Below are 24284 nucleotides of genomic sequence, written 5' to 3' on the forward strand. Positions count from 1 at the left end.
TGTCTAGTTAAGGGATGTGAAATGAGGCTTCCAGAGTGGGGTATTTCCAACTTTCATAAATAGTCATCCTTTGATGCAATAAATTGCCATGTTGGAATAATCTCTCTCCAATCATTAGCAAAGGACAACAGGTGATTATTTTAGTTTATTGAAGTGAACTTTTCCCAGGAGAAGGCAGCACGAAGGACAGAGAAATTGGTGAGTTCAGCGGTTCCTCTGCTCCTGAGCGGGGCCAGGCTCCTGGGACGGAGACAGCTCGTGGCAGCCTGGCAGCACTGCCCAGAGACAGCTGAGTGCAGGAGCAGCTCCTGTGCCAAGAGCAGCAGGGCTGCGGGCACTGCCTGCTGCTGCGGACAGCACAGGAGAGAAGGCAGCGAGGGCTAAATGGTGGTTTGGAGCGAGGGGAACAGAGCAGAACTCAGTGCACAGCAAAATCTTCACAGCCGTTTACATGGTGAGTGTCTGCCTGCAGGGCAATGCTGTTGAGCTTTCTGGAGGGGACTTCTGCTCAGAGTCCATGCCATTATGCACTGGGATTTTAATAGTCTCTCTCCTGGATTATTCAGGGCAGAGCATGCTGAGGAGATGCGGCAGGGCAGGCGTTCCCTGTCACACTGTCACAGGGACAGAGCATCCTGCTTCCTTCTCGCAGGGACGTTGCAGGGGGTGAAGGCAGGGAGTGCAGCCAGGTCTGTTCTTCAGAGCAGTGTCCCTGCGCCTGCTGTGTGCCCGGGGCAGTGACTCTGCAGCCTGCGAGGGGCAGCGCTCAGCCTGCCTGGGGAGCTCCCCATGGGCCTCCAGGGAGAAGCTCTGCGTGAGATGAGAGACACCTGGCAGGGATTAGGGCAGTGAGGGATTAAGAGGTCTGTAAGAAACCTCAGCAAGCCGCTTCATCCCCACCTTAGATTGCAGAAAGCATCACCATCATCATTGTGGCTTCGGAGGACTTTATGTGACCTATTCATTACAACCTGTGGCCACAGAGCCAGGAGGTTTCTGTAGGGCAGAGCTGAACACATGGAGGGTGATATGGGATCTGTGAGTCGTGGCAGGGACAAGACACAGGGACAGAGGAAGAGCTGCCGGCAGGGGCAGCTCCAGGCAGCAGAGATGGGCAGGGAAGGGGCGGGAAGTGCAGGGCAGGAGCTGCCTCCTCTGCAGCCAGACCTCCATCCATATCCAGGGGCATCTCTCCTGCCACGGGCCCATTTCCTGCTGCCCCACCAAGGGGCTCGGCGTCACTGCTCTGTACTGTCACCATCTGCGAGGTGACACATCCAGCTAAGTACGGTGAAGGCTCTCCAGGATGCCTCTCTGTGCCTCTCCTTGCCTGCCTTGGTAGCAGTGTCATGGTCTAGCTCCTTGTTTCCCCTCCTGTCCAGGATTCTCCTCTTCCTGTTCTCAGCTTTCTGGGGTTGGGTGTTTTCCGCTGCAGTTCAGGTGCTGATGTTGCAAGCTGTGGAACAGAGGGATCTGCAGGGAAGGAGCTTTTCCATCCCCCTTCTGTCCTGTGCAGCTCCATGAAATGCAGTGCACAGGGCTGGGAAATGAGCCGTATCTCCCTTAAGGAGAACCCATCCTCACTGATAAGAGAAACCCGTGAGGAAGCTGCAGAGATGCTGAGGGTATGGAGGTGTTGGGGAGAATCTGTCTATGGGCAGCTGAAAAGAGCCCTGTGTGCTGTTGCCATAAGGGGAGTGAGAAGACCCTCTTCGGTGTATGGAGAAAGGGCGAGAAATTGAAAATCTGCATTGTGAAATGGGACTCCTCTGCCCTCTGCAAGGTCTGATCTCCTGTTAGTATAGTAGAGGAGTGTGATCATCCTCCAGCATAGAACAGCTGGGAAATAGTCTAAGAGACAAATGAGATGTCCCTAATCTGCACATAACGACAGTGGATGATTTCCTCTCTGGACTCAGTAGAAATGCCAAAGAGGTCTATTTTGAGGAACACTCCCCAGGGATGACAAGCACAACTCCAATCAAATAAAAAATATTGAGCAATTCCATGAAACTCTGTTCCTCAAACCACCCTCTTTATATTTGGGAGGGAAGATGCTGAAGGGCTCGTTGATGTGTTGAGGGGACTTCACCTGACAGAAATGGTGAATGGTCAAGCTCATCACCTCTGTTCCCTGATTACCAGTGCTGTACAGCAGGACAGACCCCCTGACGTCCAGCGGCTGAGGTCCCTGCTCCTCACAGCACACTCAGCCAGTGCAAAGCAGAACTCAAGCAAAGTACTGAGAAAAAGAACCTCTCAGGAAAGACAGAGGCAGTGTGAGAGTGCATAGGGGAAGGATGTATGAAAAATGAGCAACTAGAGAGTTTTTTTTTTCTCAATGTCTTATCTTTTTTGGACAGTGCCCAAAGACTGGGGGCAAAATGCCCAACAGCAGCTCCTTCAACGAGTTCCTCCTCCTGCCATTCTCAGACACACGGGAGCTGCAGCTCTTGCACTTCTCGCTCTTCCTGGCCATCTACCTGGCTGCCCTCCTGGCCAACGGCCTCATCATCACAGCCGTAGCCTGCGACCACCGCCTCCACACGCCCCCATGTACTTCTTCCTCCTCAACCTCTCCCTCCTCGACCTTGGCTGCATCTCCACCATTGTCCCCAAATCCATGGCCAATTCCTTCTGGGACACCAGGGCCATTTCCTACTGGGGATGTGCTGCACAGGTCTTAACTTTTAACTTTTTAATGTCAGCAGAGTTTTCTCTCCTCACAGTCATGGCCTATGACCGCTACGTTGCCATCTGCAGACCCCTGCACTATGGGACCCTCCTGGACAGCAGAGCTTGTGTCAAAATGGCAACAGGTGCCTGGGCCAGTGGCTTTCTCAATGCTCTCCTGCACACCGGGAACACATTCTCAATTCCACTCTGCCAAGGCAATGTGGTGGAGCAGTTCTTCTGTGAGATCCCCCAGATCCTCAAGCTCTCCTGCTCAGACTCCTACCTCAGGGAAGTTGGGTTTCTGGTGGTTAGTGTCTGCTTAGTCTTTGGGTGTTTCGTTTTCATTGTGGTGTCCTACGTGCAGATCTTCAGAGCTGTGCTGAGGATCCCCTCTGAGCAGGGTCGGCACAAAGCCTTTTCCATGTGCCTCCCGCACCTGGCCGTGGTCTCCCTGTTTGTTAGCACTGCATTTTTTGCCTACCTGAAACCCCCCTCCATCTCCTCCCCAACTCTAGATCTGGTGTTGGCTGTTCTGTACTCGGTGGTGCCTCCAGCAGTAAACCCCCTCATCTACAGCATGAGGAACAAGGAGCTCAAGGATGCCATTAGGAAAGTGATTTCATGGACATTTTTCAGCAGTGGTAAAATTGCCACTTCTCTCCACAAATGACTTTTTCTGTATCCCAACCAGATTGAGCACTGTTTCGTCATGTTATTTTTACTCTGTCTTTCATTAGTAGTAATAATGGTTATCATGTTGCTACACAAGTTCTTCGATTCATGGTATTTATTCTGAGACCGCTCTGTCTCACCTAGTCCATTAAATTGTGTCAAATGCTGGATCAGGACAGGCTCCCCCACTGACTCCTATGTAATAGAAAAGGTTCTGCTCAGTGCACTGCCTGAAGGCTGGAGTTTCTTCAAAGCTGGTGTCAGTAATAAGTCCAAGAAACTGCAAACCAGAAGGGCCTTCTGAGCTGCTTGCTCCATGGGTTCAGCATCAAAAACTCATCATCTTGTAATGATCTCTACAGAGATCAAGGGGTGGATTTGGGAAGCACTTATCAGTGTCCAGGTATAGTGTAGAGGTTGAATGGTGCTGCATTTACATGGCCAGAGCTGTGACACATGTTAAAGCACAGTGTGAGATTCCTGTCTTTCTGGAGGGGAAGCTGGAGATGCCAGGAGAGCAGGAAGTGGAGCCTCACAAGGGGAGAGGTCCTGTAAGGTGGAGGCACCTAAAGGTAACACATTAAACGCAGGTATTTGGGGGCAAGGCAGACCTCAGGATCTAGAGGTGCACCTGGACACAGCCAGTACCCTCAGAAATGTCCATAGTTTCTCCCAGCACCTGACACATCCTCAGACTCCTGGGGGGAATCGCGGCCACACCCCCCTTTGGTTGAGTCTGCTTCCCTCCCTGAGCAGAACAGCAGCCGTGGAGACACTTCCTGATCCCTGTGTGCTCAACTGCCCATTTGCTCTGTGAAGCAGCACTGTGAGCTCAGGGTCTTGCTGGGAGAACAGGGAAGGGAATGGTGGGAACAGGCAACGGAATCAGAGGAGGGATTGTCTGAAATGACAAGGAAGTGGAACTGAATGTGAAGGGGTCTTGGAGAGAAAAATGCTGACATCGACTCCAAGACAATACTGGTGCACTACAGCAAGCTCCAAGACAATACCCAGGGTGTGGGTATGAGAGCCAGACAACCCTGCTGTGCTGGCCCACCCCATGGCCTGGGAAGCAGATGAAGAAGGATCAATGCTGTCCATCCTCTTAGCTCATAGGGGCATCAACCCTCCTGAAGGGTGGCACCAAATATAAGGCTAAGACCCCTTTCAGAGACCTATACTGAAGGAAGCAGGACCCAGGAGACACATCACTTTGCTGCTTTCTCTGAGGTGGTTTGTGAGGTGAAGGTGCTGACATGGGGACGAGGGCACTGCTGCCTCCTCAGCCCTCTCCCAGCTCCTGGGAACTCATTGCAGGAGCCAGCCAGTCCCCAAGAACAACTATTCCCACAACTTTGCAGCCAGTGGTAGCAGGCTGTGTGCACGTGGGGTGCCCTTTGAGCCACACACTTTTTCACATTGCTTAAAGGAGACTGTACCCACCTCCTCACCATACCTGGGTGCTTGGTAACTCCCACTGTGGTCTCACCCTTGTCACCTACAAGCTTGAACTCAGGCCCTAGCCCTCATGTTCAAAGAGCTCCACACAGCTGAGCTGCCCCTTCACACTAAGGGCAGCCCCTTTGCTCATCTTCCTCTGCTCACTCCTGAAGATCTCCTACCCTGCTACTGTATGAGATGTAGAATCCTGTGTGAGATTCCAGTACACCTCAGCAATATTTCTCAGTCAGATGGGCACCTCCATCTGCTCCTCTCTCTGCCCCAGGCTTTATGCACTTGTGCATGTTTCTATTGCAAAGCCTCAGCTGTGGCGCAGAGAACAGATTGGTGATGATGAGACTTGTTCTACACCAAGGGCCAGGACACAGTGTTTCTGGTGCCTGCACTTCAGAGCATGAGCATGCTGTCATAGAGAGCAGGTGGCAATGTGATGGTGAGAGAGGGGTCCCTCTAAGAGAGCAAAGCCTGCAGAGCCCAGGGCCAGGGGGAAACAGAGCTGGGTTGCCCAGCCTTGGCACCTGGAACAGAGCTGAACTGATCTCCAGGAAGGACAATGCACCAGTGAAGAAGGTCCTGGCTTGGACTGCCATCCAGAGACCCTGTGAATATCACTAACATTGTCCTTGATCCTTTCATCCAATGGTGGAAAGGGGTCTCTGCTCTAGTAGCCTCACCCTTAAAATCTTGTAGCTCTCCTTCTCCAGAAACTCTTCACACCCTTACATGAGGGAAATGGGCTAACGATGACCTCCATGTGGTAAATCACAGCCTGCCCAGGTCCAGGGACTTCTTCAGTGGCACCTTATCCTTCCTGGAGCAGGGTTCACCTCTGTCACAGGCCCAAGTTGCCTTTAATTACCCCTAGGAGGCAAATCCCTCTCCTGTTTCTCCCTGGCCTTGGGCATTCCAGACTTTGCTCTCTTTGTGGGAACCTCCTTTCAGCATAACCCTGACAAGTGCTCTCTACACGAGCAAGGCACTGTTGTCAAGTGGGGCCATTGCACACACAGTGTCCTTGGCTCTTGGTAACAGGTTTCTCCACTGCAGACCTCTTCTTTGTACCACAACTGAGGCTCTCCAACCCAATATCATACACAAGTGCATGCAGCCTCGGGCACAGAGGAGGACAGATGGAGAGGCACAAGCTGTCACTGCACGGAAACACGATTGGAATAATTGAGATGCTTTGAGACCACTCACATGACTAGAGGGCTGTGATGGCAGAGGACAAGCCCCACAGGAAGAAAGGTTAGGGGGGAAGAGCAGGATGGGGTGGATGTCCTTGATGTGAAGGGACAGCTCAGATGGAAGCAGCTCTTGCATGGGATGGATCAAGGTCTGGGTGAGAGCTTGTGTAGGCTCCCTCCTGCTGGGGGAATCCGTCAATCTGAAGGGTGGTGGAGCTTAGGAAAGCCGGCAGGTCTTTAAGGAGCACAGCCACCCAGCACAAGGATGGTCCATTCCGATGCTCATTAAAAGTAGAACACGCCTTGGGAGATCAGCTTGGCTACACAGGATAGTATTGTCTACTTTGTAGGGATGGTGTTCCAATAAGGACAAAAACCAGGTCCTGCCCTTGGCACAGACCAACTCTTCCAGGGATGCGGGCTGGGGAATGTCCAGCTGGGCAGCAGCTCTTTGGAGAAGGACCTTTGTGGGCAGAGAGTTGCATGTGAGCCAGAAACGTGCTCTGGAGGCCACAGTGTCCTCGACTGCATGAACTGGAGTCCCCCTACTCTGTACTTGTTAGAGTACCTCTAGATACTGCATGCATTTAGGACCCTCTGTAGAAGAACTCTGCTCATCACATGAAGTGAGTTCAGTGTCAGGCCTCCAAAGTGGCTGGGGGCTGGAGTACCACTTACCCCCCTGTGAGGAGGGAGTTTGGCTTTGTTCAGTGCAAAGTTAAGGCTTCTCCTGACTTTTTTTTTTTTTTTTTTTTTTTGGCCTATGAGTCAATACCTGACCTGGCTGCCCCAGAGTCAGGCCCTTCTGCTGGGGTGAGGTTGCTTTTACTGGCCTGGTCAGCACATGAGCTGCATGGAGAAGCTGAGGACCATGACCTTTTTTAGCCTGCTGAAGTGCTACAGCTAATGGAAAGAGAGCAGGAGCCTGGGACTGCCTGCAGGGTGGTTTCAGAAACGATGGAATTTGTTCATATAATGGGAAAGAAACGGAGAAGGGGAAGAGTCACAAACTGAAGCTTGAGGTACAGACTTGACTTGAAGAAAAGAGAAATGTCACTTAAGAGCAGCACTGTGGTGCAAGAGGTCACCTGGAGGGGACCTGAGATCAACTCATGCCATATTGTTTCAAAGAAGAGTCACCAAGGACAGAAAAATATGGGAAAAGCTGGAGAGATGCTGGGGCAAGAACAAGGTGAGGAAGCAGCCTGGGTGTCTACAAGCGGCAGGGAAACAGGCACAGGCATAGGAAAATGTGGGACAGCCCAAATGGGAGACAGCCAAGAGCAGGGCCACAACCACAAAAACCTCCTCAAGAACTAGGTCTATGTCCTCTTGGCCATGGCTGGTGTGTCTGCCATTGAGGTCTAGGAGAAGAAACTTCTTCCTTCTGGCAACAGGGCCTCCCTGCCTGCTTTCCCCCAGGGACACAAGATGTCCTGGATCAGTGTCCTGTCCTAGGCTCTGAACACTCCCACCTACACACTGCTCCAACCAAAAGCCTTGGGCAAAGCATGATGGAAAGGATCCCCCTACTTAGGGACTGGGCCTCTGTTTGGTCAATCAGCTTAAAAACACACACGAAGGGTTGAGATGGCATCAGAGAGATGACACTTTGCATTTTCCTACATTTAATCATGGCTTCCAACTCTGTGCTCTAATCAGCCCCTGGGGAGGCTTTGCTTGGTAATCAACCACCGTGGGACCCATTAACTCTCCAAGAAGGTTGGGGATGTGCTTCTGACTTGAACTTCTGGAGAAGTTTCTTCAGTCTCCTCTCAGCATTGGTGGTTCATGGGCTCAGCACCAACTACTCCCAAAGTGTCAGTAAAATGCAAAATCCCTCAGCAGCCACGATTCTTGCCATAATTTTCTTCAATTTTCAAATCTGCTATAGCTAATTGGAAAGGAGTGTCTTAACATTAGACTGATTACAATGAGCATCTGGAAAAGAAAGATAGATATATTTTTTTGAGCTTTCTTTATTGTTCCGTGTTCTGAATCAGCCATACGCACTTTCTCCACTTCCTAGAGTGTCTCCCAGTGGAGTCTGGACATAGAATCATAGAATCATAGAATCATAGAATGCTTAGGGTTGGAAGGGACCTCTAGAGATCATCTAGTCCAACCCCCCTGCATACGCAGGGACACCTAAAGCACGTGGCACAGGACTGCATCCAAGCGGGTTTTGAAGATCTCCAGAGAAGGAGACTCCACAACCTCTCTGGGCAGCCTGTTCCAGTGCTCTGTCACCCTCACTGTTAAGAAATTTTTCCTTAAGTTCCTATGGAATTTTTGATGTTTCAGTTTCCGGCCATTTCCTCTAGTCCTATCAGTGGCCACCACTGAAAAGAGACCATCCCCGTCCTCTGCACTCCCTCCCTTGAGGTATTTATATACACTGATTAGATCCCCTCTCAGCCTTCTCTTCTCCAGGCTGAACAGGCCCAGCTCCCTCAGCCTCTCCTCATAGGGCAGATGTTCCAGGCCCCTGATCATCCTTGTAGCCCTGCGCTGGACTCTCTCCAGCAGCTCCACATCCCTCTTGTACTGTGGAGCCCAGAACTGGACACAGTACTCCAGATGCGGCCTCATCTGGACATGTGTGAAAAGTAATGTTTTTGAGGGGAGACCTGTATGCAGAACCTTCTTGCTCAGCTCCCCAGCACTGCCACTTCTCTCATCAGCCACTGGGAACTTGGATCACTCTGGCTAAAATCCAACTGTTTTTCTCACTCCAGTACCTGAATGTTACAGCTCATGTGCACCAATTCCCACCTGAACTAGCTGCAAACATGTAAAAGTATTAAGTATGATAAAACAAAATAACCTGGATCCTATGTCAATAGGAAACAAAATCCAAACCTCAACTGTAGGTTGAATCCTGAGTTGCCTCCAAGGAGCTCCACAGCCTACAAGGAATAACCTTCCTTGAACCTCTTTTCACAAACAGTTAGTAAAGGCTGGATAGACACACGGTGAAGGAGCTGGTTAAGAGACAACAAGAGTCTCCTGAAAGACTCCCTGAAGCTCAAAGCAGCAGGGGAAGAGTCGAGAGGTGCCTGAATGATAAAGAGCAAGGGCAAGAGGAAGACTAAAACCATGGAAAGTGCAGATGTGCAGATCATCTGAATGACAGTTGACTTTCAAAAAGTCCAAGTTAATCAGACATGCGGAGATATGTGAGGAATTGGTCAAAGTGTGTCGGTGAGCGGGCGGATTCCACCCCATGACAGACTCCATCCACGCAGATGTCTCTGTCAAATGCAGTTGTCTGCATTTCCCTTTCTAGTCAATGGAGGGAAAATAAGAGGTCTTAGCCTTTTTTTATTATTATTTATTTTTTTCAGATATTTTTCCTAATGACAAGCTAAGGGCCTGCAGGAGCCACCTCCAAAAATTTCAGCACCACAAGGGAACTAGCCCAGGGCATATCCAGCAGCACCAGTCTCTCTGAGTGCTCAAATTGAGTGATAAAATTGAATCCATCCCCTAAAGCAGATTATAGTCATAAGTAGGAATATTCTGAAAGAATAACAAAGATGACCTTTTCCAAAACTTCAGGCAGTCTTTAACAATTTGAAATAAAATTTCATTCTTCTAAATTGGCAGCACCATGTTCTTGCACTACTTTCACCATGGCCATGAAGTAAGGCAGGAAGCATAGGCCTAGATAAAGTTCTCAGGGGGATCTGTGTTAAGGGAACCTTTGCTCTTTTCTGGACTATCATCTCTCTCTTAAGCAGCACAGTGCATGAAACCCTGCTGAGGAAGTGAAGAACAGCAAGCCTGCTTTGGTGCCTCCGGGAGGAAGACTGTCTTCTGCCACAGACTGTCCTCTATCCCACTTCTACCCAAAGAGCAGCCCACAGCAGTTATCATGGAGCTGAGGCTCACCCTCATCTCAGCCTGTGCTCAGACTTTGTGCTCTTTCATCCCACAGGCCTTTGATCCTGTCTTACCAAACGCCAAACCCTCAAACCAAGCCCCAACCCCAGGCAATCCCACAGGTCTGCCCAGGGCACACACTTGCCAGGGCAGGGAGAGAGAAGTGACCTCTCCAGTTGCCCCTTTCAGACATTTCTCAGGCTTCACCTTGTTGGTGAAGGTTGACTGAAGCCAAGCAGGGCTGCACTTCCTAGAACCCCAGTCCCATTCAGCCATGAGCCCACATTTTCCTTCTTCATTATTTACTCTCACCGAAGCAGGAGCAGGGAGATTTGGCTTTCCCCAAACCATCCTTACTTTACCGGACAATATTTCTGACTTCCTCCTTTGCAGCTTCTCCCTTCTTCCCCTTTGCACATGCTGCCTTACTGACTTGAAGGCCACATGCCAGTTCCCTGTTTAGTCAAGCTGGGCTCCAGCGATGTTTCCTAATTTTAACAACTGTTTGTATGGAGCATTCTTCTTCTTAACAGATGCTTACTTCATGGCTGCCTTTCCTGAGGTCCTCCACCCTTCAGAGCTGCTTGGAGCTGCTCTCCTCAGAGTGGGGAACCTGGGGCCTTGGCCCCCAACAAGAACATGGTCACCATGGGGACCACCCGCTCACAATGGCCTTATGGGCAGGCTACCACTGCCATCACAAAGCCCTGGTGGTTTCCATGGGGACCCTATCATCATGCCCTGCTGGACACCATGGCAGACCCCATCATGATGCCTTTGTGGGGACTATGGAGGTCCCATCATGATTCCTTGGTGGAGACCATGAAGAAAGACGCCATCACAATGTCTTGGTGAAAACCATGGGGATCCCATCATGATGCCTTTCTAGAGATCCATAGCAGAGATCTACACAAGGCCAGCTCTGTTGCTCTGTCCACTAATCCTCATCCCTACGATCCCGACAGGCTCTCTGTCCGTCCCTAAGCAGAGCTCCCTGCATCCAACTGCTCTACCAGGCTTTCCTTTGTCCACATCACTTGCACCTTTCCCTGCCATCCCAGCCCATCACTTCCTCACTCTTGCTGGAGTCTTCTCCTCTGAGTCACTCCCAGTTTAAGGCTCTCCTCACCGGCTTGGCCATCTGGTTGATGACCATCAGGCCAGCAGATGGGAAGAGCCTCCATCCAAAGGATATGTGACAACCTGCAGCCTTGCTGCCCTGCTGTGGGCTCAGCTCCAGGTCCTCCTCCAGCTCCTACTGAAAAAATTAAAATGAAAAAGAAGAGAAAAAAAAGGGAGGGGAGAGTGGTAAAGACCCTTGCTATTTGTCCTCTCCAATTTCATCTTGTAATAAGCTGGTATGCGGGTACATGAAAGCAATATGAATTATAGTATAGGAAATACAGAATAAAATCGTGAATATTTAGGACATGTTTCTCCTTTTCGCATCAGTGCATGCCCAGATGTGCAGGGATGCTGCTGCTGGAGGCATAATCCTTGCATCACTGCTCTGTTCCAGAGCAAAGGCCACCACAGTGGCACTGGCTGAAGACTCCAAAGCCCATGGAGAGATCAGCAGGTTGTGAGGAAGCTCCAAAAGTGCCTTTGCCCACTCTGCCTGTTGACGGCACCAGTAGCACCTTTGCTGGCCCCATCAAGCCAATAAGCAGGGGAAAGGGGATGCCCAGGGAGTGGCAGGCACCCAAAGGCTGTGCCAGTGCCGTAGGGACCATGGGTGTATGTGTGCAGGTGCTGTAGGTGGGCACATGGACCATTTGTGACTGTCACAGCTGCCTAGCCTGAGGGATGGGGCAAGATGGTAGATTTCTTGAAGCAATCCCTGGGAAAGCAAAGGTGCTGCTGAAGAAGTCCCTAGGCCTTGGTAGCCAGTGCTCCATCCACTCTGAGGCCCTCATTAGCCCAATCCTTGTTCATATCATCTGGCAGGGGGAGCAGAAACTCAGGAGAGGAGAGCTAGAAGGGTTTGAGAGGGCAGAGACTGGAGCAGAGACATAGCGGGGTGAGGATGCCTCTCATTTATGCAGCACCCTGGATGTAGACGGGATGGGCTTTCCCTACAGCCAGTGCTGGAATGTCTTTGTTTGGGTACAGGATGGAAATGTAGGATGCCCTGGGACACTTGTCCAGCAGTCACTCCAAGGGGACATGGTTTTCTTGCAGGTATCCTGCTGCATTTGCCAGAGATGCGTGATTGTGCTGGACACCCCAGGCATCTGACAAGGCCCTGCCAGCACTTTTCTGTGCCATCAAGTCAAGGATCTGCACTGAATTACCAGAGCTGCTACTTAATGCTAGAATCTTTCTATGCCTCATCTTCATAGTTCCTGGGGCTGCCATTGTATTTGGCACCTGGGGTCATTTCAGATGGGCAAGGCAATTCCCCATTGGCCCCCACCCTGATCCTCTAGGATGATGCAGGTCTGCCAGGAGCCGCATCAGAGCAGGTGGGCACTGGCACAGGCCTTGGACCTCCTCAATCTTTTGGACTGTCATCAGGGAGTGTTTGTGTGTGATCAACTGACTCTCATGCTCCATCTCCAGCGTCTGCAATTACAGCCTAGACAAGGAGCTCTCTTGCAGACCTCTGTGTTGTGCTCACTTCAGTTGTGGCAAGGGGAATCACTTGACCTGCCTGTGGAGTTCACAGGACTTTTCTGAATCCCACTTCATGCCAGGGACTTCTAGACCAGCATGAGATGCCCAGACTGACACATCTGAGTGGATACCTGAACCATGTGTCAAGGAGCTCCCTCTTGTTCTAACTAGGTCAGAGAAGAGAATCGGGTGTTCCACAGGAACACATTTTCATCTATCATATGTAGTTATGCTCTGATGAAAGAACTTGCAATGCTGGAATAGTTGCTCTCCACTCAATGGGAAGAGACAACAGGTGATTACTTCACTCTATTTCAGTGCACATTCCCCAGGAGGAGAGGGCACAAGGGACAGAGAAATTGGTGAGTTCAGCTGTTCCTCTGCTCCTGAGCGGGGCCAGGCTCCTGGGACGGAGGCAGCTCGTGGCAGCCTGGCAGCACTGCCCAGAGACAGCCGAGTGCAGGAGCAGCTCCTGTGCCAAGAGCAGCAGGGCTGCGGGCACTGCCTGCTGCTGCGGACAGCAGAGGAGAGAAGGCAGCAAGAGGGGAATGGCAGTGTGGAGCAGGAGCACACAGGAGACCTCCACAGCTCTTGACACGGTGAGTTTTTGCTTACAGGACAATGCTACTGAGCTTCTTGAAGGGGACATAAGAACCCATCGCACCCCATGGCTGGCAGCATTTTTCTCTTCTTTATCCTGGCTTTTCCAGTGCAGAGGAAGAGGAGCTGCTTGAGAGCAGGGATTCTCTAACATACCACCTATGAGCAGGGCATCCTCCTGCCTTCCCCAACAGAAACAGCAGTGATGTGAAGCCGGGGTGTGCAGACAGGGTGAGAGGTCTGCACTTCAGAGCAGGGTCCCTGCACCCAAAGGTGCTGTGTGCCCGCAGCAGTGACTGTGTTGCCTGTGAAGGTCAGCACTCAGCCTGCCCAGGGAGCTCCCCACAGCACTGAGGGGAGAAGTTCTGGGTGGGAGGATTATCCTCTACCAGGACAGGCTCCTTCTCCTGCTGGGAGGGTGCTGCGGGGGTCAGGTCTGCTCACAGGTCTAGCTGTGAGCACATTTCAGGGGGCACTTTGCAAAAGGAAAGGCAGGGCAGGCATTTCCTGGAAGAGAAGCCAATGAGATGGTGCTTACAATTTCCTTCCACTTGGTAAGAGGAAAACGGAAACAAAACTGTCAGATTTGAACAAGAGACTGATACTCATTAAGAGATTCAAGGAGCAGCCAAAGAGTCTGCCAGGGGTGTCTGAATGTCCCCTCAGCCATCCCTTAGTGCATAGACAGCACCAGCTTCTCCTGGGTTGCTGCATCAGAGTCTATCTAAGCTGGTCCTTAGCACCTGCAAACATGGGGGTACACCTGGACAGTCTCCTTCTCCTGGGAGGTTTCTGCAGGGAGGACTGGGCTCACTTGTGAGTGTTGTCGTCCTTCATGTGAGTGAGGTGCAAGTACACGACAGTGAGGGGCAAGGTTCAGTGATGAAGCAGGTCCCATGACAAAGTCCTTTTTCTGCTGTTGGAATGCACAAGGGTTCATGCTGAGAGTGATTGAAATGCCAAAGATTTCTGTTCTATCTAAGAATGCTCCCACATTGAGGAGGCACCTTTGTGTGTTTGTGTGTGCACCATTATATATATTATATATACGCACATTTCTATACCAGCAGACTCCTGCAGTGACCCTTTTGCAGAGAACACTGGATTTCTGCATATTGAAGAGCCCTGCCATGGAAGGGGAGGCCATCGACTCCTGCATATTTTGTGCAGCAAAGCTACTCCTTCTCTCTGAAGTTTCTGAAATACAGGTGCAGATGGTGAAGTGGCATGAGGACAAGATCTGTCTCTAGACATCTCGACATCTAAAAAGAGGTAAGGTCTTTCCTTGTTTCCATTTGACTGTTCTCCTCCTTGGCTGGAGTCAGATCTGGTGTGACAGATTCAGATACAAATATCTCTGTTGAGGAGGGCAAGATAGATGGGGACAAATCCTTCACAAAGCTCTCCTCCTTCAGACACAACCGGTGTGAGCGCTGTATTCAGCTCTCCTGCTGGTGAATGGAGAATATTCCCAGCAGTGTTTCAGGGCCAAGTCCCATCCAAGCAATGCAAGACGCCATTCCCAGGAATCTCCAGAAATACTAATCAAAGAGCAGTTTGACACATCCAGTTACACCTGCAGCACAGCAGAAACAACTCTTTGGAGCCATGGGAAGCGGGTCCCTGCTGCAGGAATACAGCCATTTCAATGTGGATCACCTGAAATGGGGCTGAATTAAGGGAAAGAGGAAATATGGGGGATTTTTGAGAAACTGAAATGGTTTAGCTCAGACAAGTCTGCTCTAAATTTCTGCTTTCTTTCCTTCCTTGGACAGGACTCCCAAAGGAGCTAATGTCCAACAGCAGCTCATTCAATGAGTTCCTCCTCCTGCCATTCGCAGACACACGGGAGCTGCAGCTCCTGCACTTCTCGCTCTTCCTGGCCATCTACCTGGCTGCCCTCCTGGCCAACGGCCTCATCATCACAGCCGTAGCCTGCGACCACCGCCTCCACACCCCCATGTACTTCTTCCTCCTCAACCTCTCCCTCCTCGACCTTGGCTGCATCTCCACCACTGTCCCCAAATCCATGCACAATTCCCTGTGGAACAACAGGATTATTTCCTACTCAGGATGTTTTATTCAGGTCTTCCTGGCAGCATTCTTGTTTTCAGCAGAGTTTTCTCTCCTCACAGTCATGGCCTATGACCGCTACGTTGCCATCTGCAGACCCCTGCACTATGGGACCCTCCTGGGCAGCAGAGCTTGTGTCAGAATGGCAGCAGCTGCCTGGGCCAGTGGTTTCCTCAATGCTCTCCTGCACACTGGGAACACATTTTCCCTGCCACTCTGCCAAGGCAATGTGGTGGAGCAGTTCTTCTGTGAGATCCCTGAGATCCTCAAGCTCTCCTGCTCAAATTCCTACCTCAGGGAAGCTGGCATTATTGTGGTTAGTGGCTGTTTGTTCTTCGGGTGTTTCACTTTCATTGTGGTGTCCTATGTGCAGATCTTCAGAGCTGTGCTGAGGATCCCCTCCGAGCAGGGCCGGCACAAAGCCTTTTCCATGTGCCTCCCGCACCTGGCCGTGGTCTCCCTGTTTCTCAGCACAGGGGCATTTGCCTACCTGAAGCCCCCCTCCATCTCCACCCCATCTCTGGATATGGTGCTGGCTGTTCTGTACTCGGTGGTGCCTCCAGCAGTGAACCCCCTCATCTACAGCATGAGGAACAAGGAGCTCAAGGATGCCATTAGGAAAGTGATTTCATGGACCTTTTTAAGCAGTGGTAATTTTTCCATATCTCTCCATAAATGGCTCTTTCTGTATCTCGTAATTGGATTGAGCATTGTTTCTTCATGTTATTTTTATTACGGTTTTTATTAGGGGTAATAATTGTTATGGTGTTGTTACACAACTCCTTGTATTCATTCTCCTTTTTACGGTGTCTCCTCTGTCTCACCTGATACCCTCAATTGTGTCAAATGCTGGACAAGGTCTGACTCCCTAACAGTATCTCTGTAATAAAGTAATTTCTATCAGTACAGTGCGTGAAAGCTGGGCTTTTCCTCCAAAGCTGGTGTCAAGAATAAACCGAAGGACTTGCATCCCTCAAGGGCCTGCTGCACAGGATTCTCCATGGGTTCAGCAACACAGAGCTCAGAATCATGTAATGATCTTTCAGAGACCAAGGGCTGGTTTGGGAACTCCCCTATCAGAGTCCAAGGATAGTGGAGATGCTGAATGGTCATGGATTTACACATGCACAGCTCTCCTACGTATTAAGGTCCAGTGTCCGATGGCTGTTCTCATGGAGGGGAAGCTGGCGGTGTCAAGAGAGCACAGAGATCCTCCTGGGACAGCATATGCCTGGGATGGACTCTGAGTAGAGCCTCATAAAGGGAGAGCTCCTCAAACATGGAGTTTCTTAGAGGTAAAGCACTGGCTATTCGCAGGCAAAAGAGGACTCTGCAGTCTCAGGAGAGGCAGTGAGGACTCAACTGTCAGGAAGAAGGGAGAACGGAGAGCCCTCTGGGTCACCATCTATCAAATACCAGGGGCAGGATGTACAGGCACAACTGGACACAACGAGCACCCTTGGAAATGCTCTGCAGTCCAGGTGCCCTGGACTGTGCAGTCATCTGCAGTCCCCCGGAGGGATTAGAGGTCGTGATACCCATTTGGTTGGGTCTGACTCCTACCCCTGGTCACAGGGGCAGTGAAATGTCACCCTTAGCCACTTTACTCCCCCCTCTCCTCCCTCCATATCCTTCCCAGCTCTGGATCTCTCTGTACTGGCCATTCTGTACTCAGTGGTGCCTCCAGCACTGAACCCCCTTGTCTACAGCATGAGGAACAAGGAGCTCAAGGAGGCACCGAGGAAACTTCCTCAATGGGTACAATGTCAGTGCCAAAAACTGTCCTGTGTGCAGTCACGTGTCATTCCCATGTACCTGGCATGAAACATGTGCTCTTCATTTATTTCTTTCTGAATGTTTATTCTTACCTTCCTGATAAAATAATAATGAATAAATATTTAAAATACAATACAGCAATACGGCAGGAACCAAAGGTGGACTAAGGAGAATACGGGCCTGCTGCTAAATGGGCCAAGAGTCCTGGTGAGAGAGGACACAGAAAAGGCCACCTTTGCCGCAGGCTTTAGTGCTAAGAGTGACCATCAGGAATCCTTAGGCCCTGGAGACCATGGAGAAATGGAGAAAGGAAGACTTTCCCTCGCTGGAGGAGGATCTGAGTAGGGCTCCCTTCAGCAAACTGGACACCCACAAAACCATGGGCTCTGAGGGGCCTCTCGTGCACTGTTCAATGTCCATGTCTGACAGAGCTCCATGAACTGGAAGAAATCGAGTCCCTCCAGTTACACTGCTTGTACCTCTGGTCCTTGGCAAGTGACCTTCACACATCAGAGACTCTCTGAGCACCGCCTGATAGATGCAAAAAGGGGCTCACATTGGAACGCTGCATTTATGGCACTGCATCTCGCACTGCTTTCATGCCTCCTGATGGTTAGCTTGCTTCCCTTTATCCCTTCTCTGTTTGTCACACTGCACCATTGCATGTGTCACGATCACATCTCAAAGTGCACAAGTGGCAGTTTCTCCTCTGGTGTTATTCCTGTGTTTCACTCCTCAGACAACTTCACCTGCCACCTGCATGGTCAAAGTGACAACTGGGAATAGAAGCAGCTGAGCGCAAGGAAGGACCTTGCTCTATCTTGCTTGGTCTTGTTACAGGCATTGCCTGGTTCAGGCTGGGCTGCTTCTTCTTGGAGAGCAGCAAGAGAAGAGGCATCTTTCCCTTCTTGTAAAAGTCATCAGGCAAAAATTTGCATCCTGCTTGTAACACACCCTTGCTACTCAGGGCCATAAGGGCAGGGGGCTTGGGGCATGCAAAGGAGCACGATGAGAAAGAAGAGCACCGGCACGGCTCAGCACTGGAACTGAGCTCTTTTTCTCCTTGGAGGGTGGTCGGGAGTGGGGATTAGTGGGTGGTGTCACAGTCACCCACGGGATGGAAAGCCATGCTGTCACACACGGCATGTGGCCCTTCCTCTACAGTCCTGCACTCCTGCCTTTCACAGCATGGTGACGTGTGTGCTGAGAGGGATTTCTGGCTCAAAATGAGCCCTGGCAGAATGAAGAGGGTCACAGGGGAAGAGGACTGCTGCTTCCAGGGCTTGTCGGAACCTACAGCAGCTCGTGGATGTTACTAAAGCACAGCTGAGCCACGAGACACTGAACAATCTTGACCTGCAATCAGAACAAAACCACAAGGACTGCTCCTGCTCTTTGTCCTCCTTGACCTGGCAAAAGGAAAGACAGTTTTACTTGCCACCAATGCCCACTGCGTTTTACGTGAATAGGCTCTAAGGCAGGACCCGAGGAGACAAGATCCACACCTCCAGGCCATCTGTTGACTGCTATGTAGAGCCCAGAAATCAGGTTTGCACAAAAGAAAGGACAGAAAGCATGGAGCTCTGGAGAGTTTTCCTTCTTTCTTTACACCACAGGATCCAGGAAGGAGGAATTTGTGACTTGACCAAAAAACATCACATGAAAACCAGGACACCCATTTACCAAACGAAGAGTACACTAACACTTGCCTGCTCACTACCCTGGAGCAGGCAACTGCTGCCTGAGAGAACTCCAGGTGCAACTTGTGTCCTTGGTACCTCTTCAGAGCTGGCTGGAAACACTTGTGGCCCCCTCCAACTGATCTTGATTTGAGGGTGACCACCTGCAGGAAGCAGCACTAGACCAGAAGTACAGCTGCCTTCAGAAATACTGTGGCCTGCAAGACTGAAAATCAGAGGCCAACCTTGCATCCTGAGAGCTGCAATGGGCATCTGCAAAGAGCATGGTGTTTTGCCAATTGACTGGGGCAGACAGGGCGATGGAAAGAACCAGCCACCACTGGAAAAAATTGTCTTATTTCACTATTAATATTAAGGCAGTACAGAATGATACATTAAATAAGTTTATTACACACTCAGGTTTAGCAACACATAAAATAGGTAATGCACCTAACCATTACTATATGAGAAAGAGAATAGTGGTTAAAAGACACATCACCAATTGCCTAAATATGCCATCATATGCCATCATCATCCAGATCCGCAGTCGCTGGGGAGTCCCTGTTGTGGTGAGGATTTGGAGAACCTTCCCGGCAACTGGGAGGTCTTACGTGGTGCATCCACCCGTGAGGTCTCCAAAATCGCGGCAAGAGTGTCCATCTTTTATAGAGCCAAATCAGCAAATCATGATAACTTACATTTTGTTTGTGAGCGGTGACATCTGATGTGGCATACTTTCCCTATCATGTGGGATGGGGGAGGGTGTGGGCGGCTCCCTTTACACATTTTTATGTTGTTCTAGAGCTTTTTCACAAGCAGCATCTCTGCCCTGTGAGTACTTGTTCTCCCTTCTTGTCCAGAAAAGCCAAAATATTTGATTTCAAGGGGGAACAAGTCAGCTTTCCTAGTGAAAGGCAAAGCAAGCACATCTCCAAGACTCTTTTCACTTGGTAGATCCAAGTTTGGCTTGCCCACAGGGCTTTAAAAACTTTGCTAGAGTGGGAGGAGCTGCGGACGGGAGCGCGGCTTGAGCAGGACAAGCATAAAGGAAGAAGTGGTGAAGGGGCCTCTCCATATGAGCTTTGAAAGGGGGGACACGCACAAAGCAGGAAAGCAGAAATACAGCGTTTCCTTGCTCGACCTGGAGATAATCAATCTCATGCAGCAATCTCATGCAGACAAGAAGAAGCCTCCCCAGCCTTCAAGAACAAGTCCTCTGCCAAGCAACAGAGGAGTGATGCGCTTTCAGGGTCCGTTTTGCACAGTGGTGGACGTGGGGCCGCGGGCAGCAGCGTGGGGTGAGCATGTCCCAGTTTGTCATCTCACCAGGACTGATGCCACCTCATGGGCTTCTGTGAGCTCACAGCCAGATGCCCTTTATCAGCCCACACGGCCGCAGCCACCCTCAGTCCGCTGCAGGGACCTGGCTGTGGCTTCACGGCTCACTGGCCCTAGCGGACGTGCTCCTCTGCATTCTGGGTGCCGTCTTTTTGCCCAATTGGCAAAGAGCCCCTGCCTAGCAAGGAGCAAGTGATTGGCAGCTACCGGTTTGTGCCCAGCAATGGGCCCAAGAAGGGTTGCCCCGTGGCGAGCATGCCGCTCCAAGTCACGGGCAGCCGCAGCTGAGCGGGACTCTCCGCTGCTGCTGGAGGCCCAGGTGACCGGGGCTGTTGGCAGTGCGGTGGGCGAGCTGCCCGCCACCAGGAGCCAGGAAACCAGCAGTGTCGCTGGTAAGTGTGCGCCACAGAGCCCTTTGGCTTGACTCTGCCTCAGTGCTAAGTCGGCTATGCCGCTGCTTCGGGTCCCCTCTGGGAGGCTCCACATCTGTCCAACCCATCCCACCTTGCCCAGGCCAAGCGGCCCTCAAATAACAATGCAGTCATGTTCAGAGAGGGAATTCTGGAGACACCACATGTGCTACCTACAAATGGCATGTCCTTGTGCGGTCTGGTGGCACAGCCAAAGTGCTGCTCCGGAGTGGGGCTCAGGACATTCCTCCTGAGGGCACAGGGCTACACGCGAAGACCCTGCTCATGGCACCGTAGCAGCCAGACCTCACTTCCCCTCTGCTTTGCTGTCTCAGGGAGGATGTTCCACCTTCCGGAGCGCCTGGCCATGCTGCTGACGGTTTTATGGAGCTGGCTTCTTGCGTGTCTTTCGGCCATGTGAGTATCATCCCTTCTGCCCCTCTGGAGCACAGAAGAGCCCTTTGCTTTGATTTCAAGGGCAAGCTGGTCTGCTATCCATCTGCTTGTCCGTGTGTCTCCATGCTTTGCCTGGAGCCCTGGCTGCCAGCAAGCTCTGCCTGTGCTGATGGAGGCAGCTCACGGAAAGCAGGGGTGTGCTGCCCACTGCTTGAAACTTGTCTAACCCACACAACTCCCCCTTTTCTAGGCAAAAATCCATCTGCAAGAAGAGGAAGCTCTTCGGAATCCTCATGGCGCTGATCCCTGTGGCTCTTGGTGAGTCTTTGTGAGCAAAGAGCTGTCAGCTTTGCTGTTCTGCACTCCAGGGAGCTCCAGGCGTGCTCTCCACAGTCCAGGGGCTCACCCTCGCCCTAGGCCATGCTCCAGATGCTCTCAGCATTAGGAAGCGCCACCCCCTTGGGCACAGAGTTCCCTCCTCCTGTGCAGCTTCCCTCTTTGGTTGGCATGTGCAACCTCGTGTGGCCCAACGCCTGCCTCAGGATGTCCAAATCAAAGCTAGGCTCCTCATCTCCCACCCGTGCCTCCACGTGTTGCAACACGGGGGAACTGTGCCAAGCCTGCAGGGCTGCAGCCACGTCTCCCGCATGCCACTGTGCCTCTCTCTGCAGCATTTCCCTACCGCCTCCCTACCACAAAGCTCTTGGCACCCATGGTTGGCAGGAAGCACCAGGCCTCTAGCAATCCATTACCATTACTCTAGCGGTCATTACCAAGACCATTACTATTAATGGTAATGACCAAGGTCATTACCATATTTTCGTGCTCCGAATTGCAGTCGCTCTTTATTGGCCTGTGAGTCCTGAGAGTCTCCATGGCTGGACGACGTGGGCACAAGACAAGCCACAGGTCAGTCAGTGCGGGACAGGCGCCTCCTGCAAAGGTCACTCAAGGCCCAAGCGCTCCGGAGACTTGCAGAGCGAAGCTCTGCAAGTTTCCCTCTGCCAAAGGCATGCAACAGCTTCTGCTGGGCCTTCCTCCTGAAGGCTCCCTGCGAAGCCCCACAGCTCTCCCAGGATTTCTGTTCATGGAGACCTTTTGCCTTCCAGGAGATCTTGAAATTGTTTACACCAGCACCGGACCCAAAGGCCAACGGGTGAGACGCTTGCTGGCGCAGGACTCGTGGCACGCACTAGTGTCAGCGGAGCGTGCGCCGCTTGCCCTCCCAGGCCGTCTCTCTTTTCCTTGCCTCTGGCTTTTGTTTAGGCTGGAGGGAGTGGGGAGGGGAGCACCACAACATCAAAAGGGCACAAAACAAAAGGCACCAAGCACGGGCCCCTCTCCTCTTCTCCGAGCTCGCACGTGCTCCTGGCAGGGGTGACACCTCGCTAACAGCTGCTGCTCCTGTCTGCAGGGACTTGCTGAATAGGCTGCAGGAGCAAGACAGGGAGATGCAGCTTCTCAGGGAGGAGCTGTCTCTCCTCACCAGGCAGCTCGGACATATGAAGCAGGTGATGCTCCATTTTGTGCCTGAAGCCTTGCATGGGCAGACTTTGTTGCCTTCTTGCTTGGGCTGACTCTGCTTAATGCAAGGAAACCTAGTCTCTGGAAGTTACCTGAATGCATGGGGATGCTCTAGAAGCATTTCCTGCCTGCCTTTCCTGCACCTATGCCTGGCCCTCCTGCTGCTGCAAAGTTTTCTGCAGCGGCACCTGCTCTTGCCTTTTGCTCTGCTGTGTGGCCTTGTTCAGAATCAGCCTTGCCTCTGTTGCTTGCTTTAAGAATGGGCCGCTCGTAGCTCGTAGCTCTGGCCTGGCCCCGGGAGCAGTGGGGAGACACAGGCGCCCTCCTGTGCCCAGTTGGCCCTGGCAGGGCCTAAGTCCATCTGCAGCCTGAGCGTGGAGGAGGCTGGAGAGACGGCTGGGGTACCTGGCTTATGGGGCACAAGGCTTGCAGACAGGCACATGCTTGCTGAGGCCTCGTGCTTCTCCTCAGGAAGCCCTGGGCCTTTGGGCTCTAGCCACAAGGTCTGCATTGGCCTTGTGGACACAGGCTCTCCCCTCACATCTGTGCTAGGACTCAGGAGTTGTGCAGCACTGCCTGCTGATGTGGTCCTTTTCTGTGTTCCCTTGTGTCTTTGCCAGCAAGTGCAGCAAATGAGGGAGGCCATGGTTGCGGAGCCTGCGGGACATGGCTTGCCGATGGCAGACTGGGCCCTGCAAACCTCAGGTATGGCGCCACGAAGGCAAGGGTGCCAGGGCTGTGCTCGTGTATGGCACTTGCCAAAGGGTGCTGTGCTGCAGGCTCTGCTCAGCAGTGCCCACTCCGATGCCGTGAGCCATGGGAAGGGGCTCAAGAGACAGGCGGTCACGACTGCCGCCCTGTGCCGCCTTCGCGTCCTTTGCTGCTGCCTCTGGCACCGCCCTGCCACATTTCTGTGCTGACATAGGTTTTCCTGCTTTGTACAGCATTGCCCTGGGGATCAAGCGGGAAGGGCTGCCCTGTCCTCTGCTGCCCGCACAGCAGGCCCCGCACTTTGCTCTGCTCTCCTTCTCACTGGGATGAGCCCTTGCTGTCTGCCCCCACCTGCAGAGCTCTCTTTTCCTGGCTCCGTGGGAGATAAGCCGAGGCTGCTCTCAAGGAATCCCCTTCTCCTAGGCAGCAGAGCCCCTCACAAGGGATGTAACTGCATGCAAAGTGACAGGCACAGCTGGCACGCAGGCTCACAAAGACCCCTTGAACACCAGGCGTGCGCTGCCCCACGGTGAGCACATGGGTTTCCTTTCAGGTGCCACGATTGATGTGCAGAGAACCTCCAGCAATGCCGCACTGACAGAGAATTGGCTCTGCAGCGTATTTTGGCTGCTCTGCACCACCAACCCTCCCGAGACTATTCTAAAGGTACTGTAGCAGAAAAACCACATCCTTGCTGCCCGAGTTGCTTCCTCTGAAGTGGCGGAAGAGCAAGGCCCAGGGCATTGGCCCTCCTTGCAGCACTCTTGCTCGACTCCCTGCCATTGCTCGTGCTCCTGGCACCTCAAGGCTGACTTGCTGGAAAGCAGCGCTCCCCTCTGCGGCAGGACTCACATGAACTCATCTGTGTGGCCGCAGCGTGCCCACAAGCCTCGTGGCCCTGGCTCACAGCTGGGGGAAGCCGTTTCTCCCTACATTGCCCGCTTGCCTACCTGCTCTCTGACAGTGCCTTGGAGGATGTTTCTGTGCCTGGACCCAGCGTCAGCTGCACGCTAGCCTCTCTTCCATGCCTGTGCCACGTGCTCTAGGTGTCCCTGCGTATGCAGGGGGGTTGGACTAGATGATCTCTAGAGGTCCCTTCCAACCCTAAGCATTCTATGATTCTATGATTCTATGATTCTACCCAGCTTCCTTCTGTAAGCAACACTGAGAGTGCACCTAAGCAGGTGGGGAAAAGGCCTGCTGCTTCTGCCCCTTGCCTCCCACCCACGGGGCAGCAATACGAGCCAGTGACAAAGGGTTGCCGTCTTCCTGCCTGCAGG

At 52.0% G+C, this 24284-nt stretch overlaps 1 protein-coding gene across 1 annotated transcript; it reads left to right on the plus strand.

The window, feature by feature from the left end:
* The first annotated feature begins 2731 nt into the window (after window positions 1-2731).
* Window positions 2732-3346, plus strand: LOC148592140 (olfactory receptor 14C36-like). The gene has a single exon (XM_088535604.1). The coding sequence runs from the start codon at window positions 2732-2734 to the stop codon at window positions 3344-3346; it is 615 nt and encodes a 204-aa protein (XP_088391730.1).
* Window positions 3347-24284: the final 20938 nt, after the last annotated feature.

Source organism: Tinamus guttatus, unplaced genomic scaffold, assembly GCF_059628265.1.
Source record: "Tinamus guttatus ecotype Peru unplaced genomic scaffold, ASM5962826v1 Tinamus_guttatus_pri_ptg000634l, whole genome shotgun sequence".
In the NCBI taxonomy this organism is placed as follows: domain Eukaryota; kingdom Metazoa; phylum Chordata; class Aves; order Tinamiformes; family Tinamidae; genus Tinamus; species Tinamus guttatus.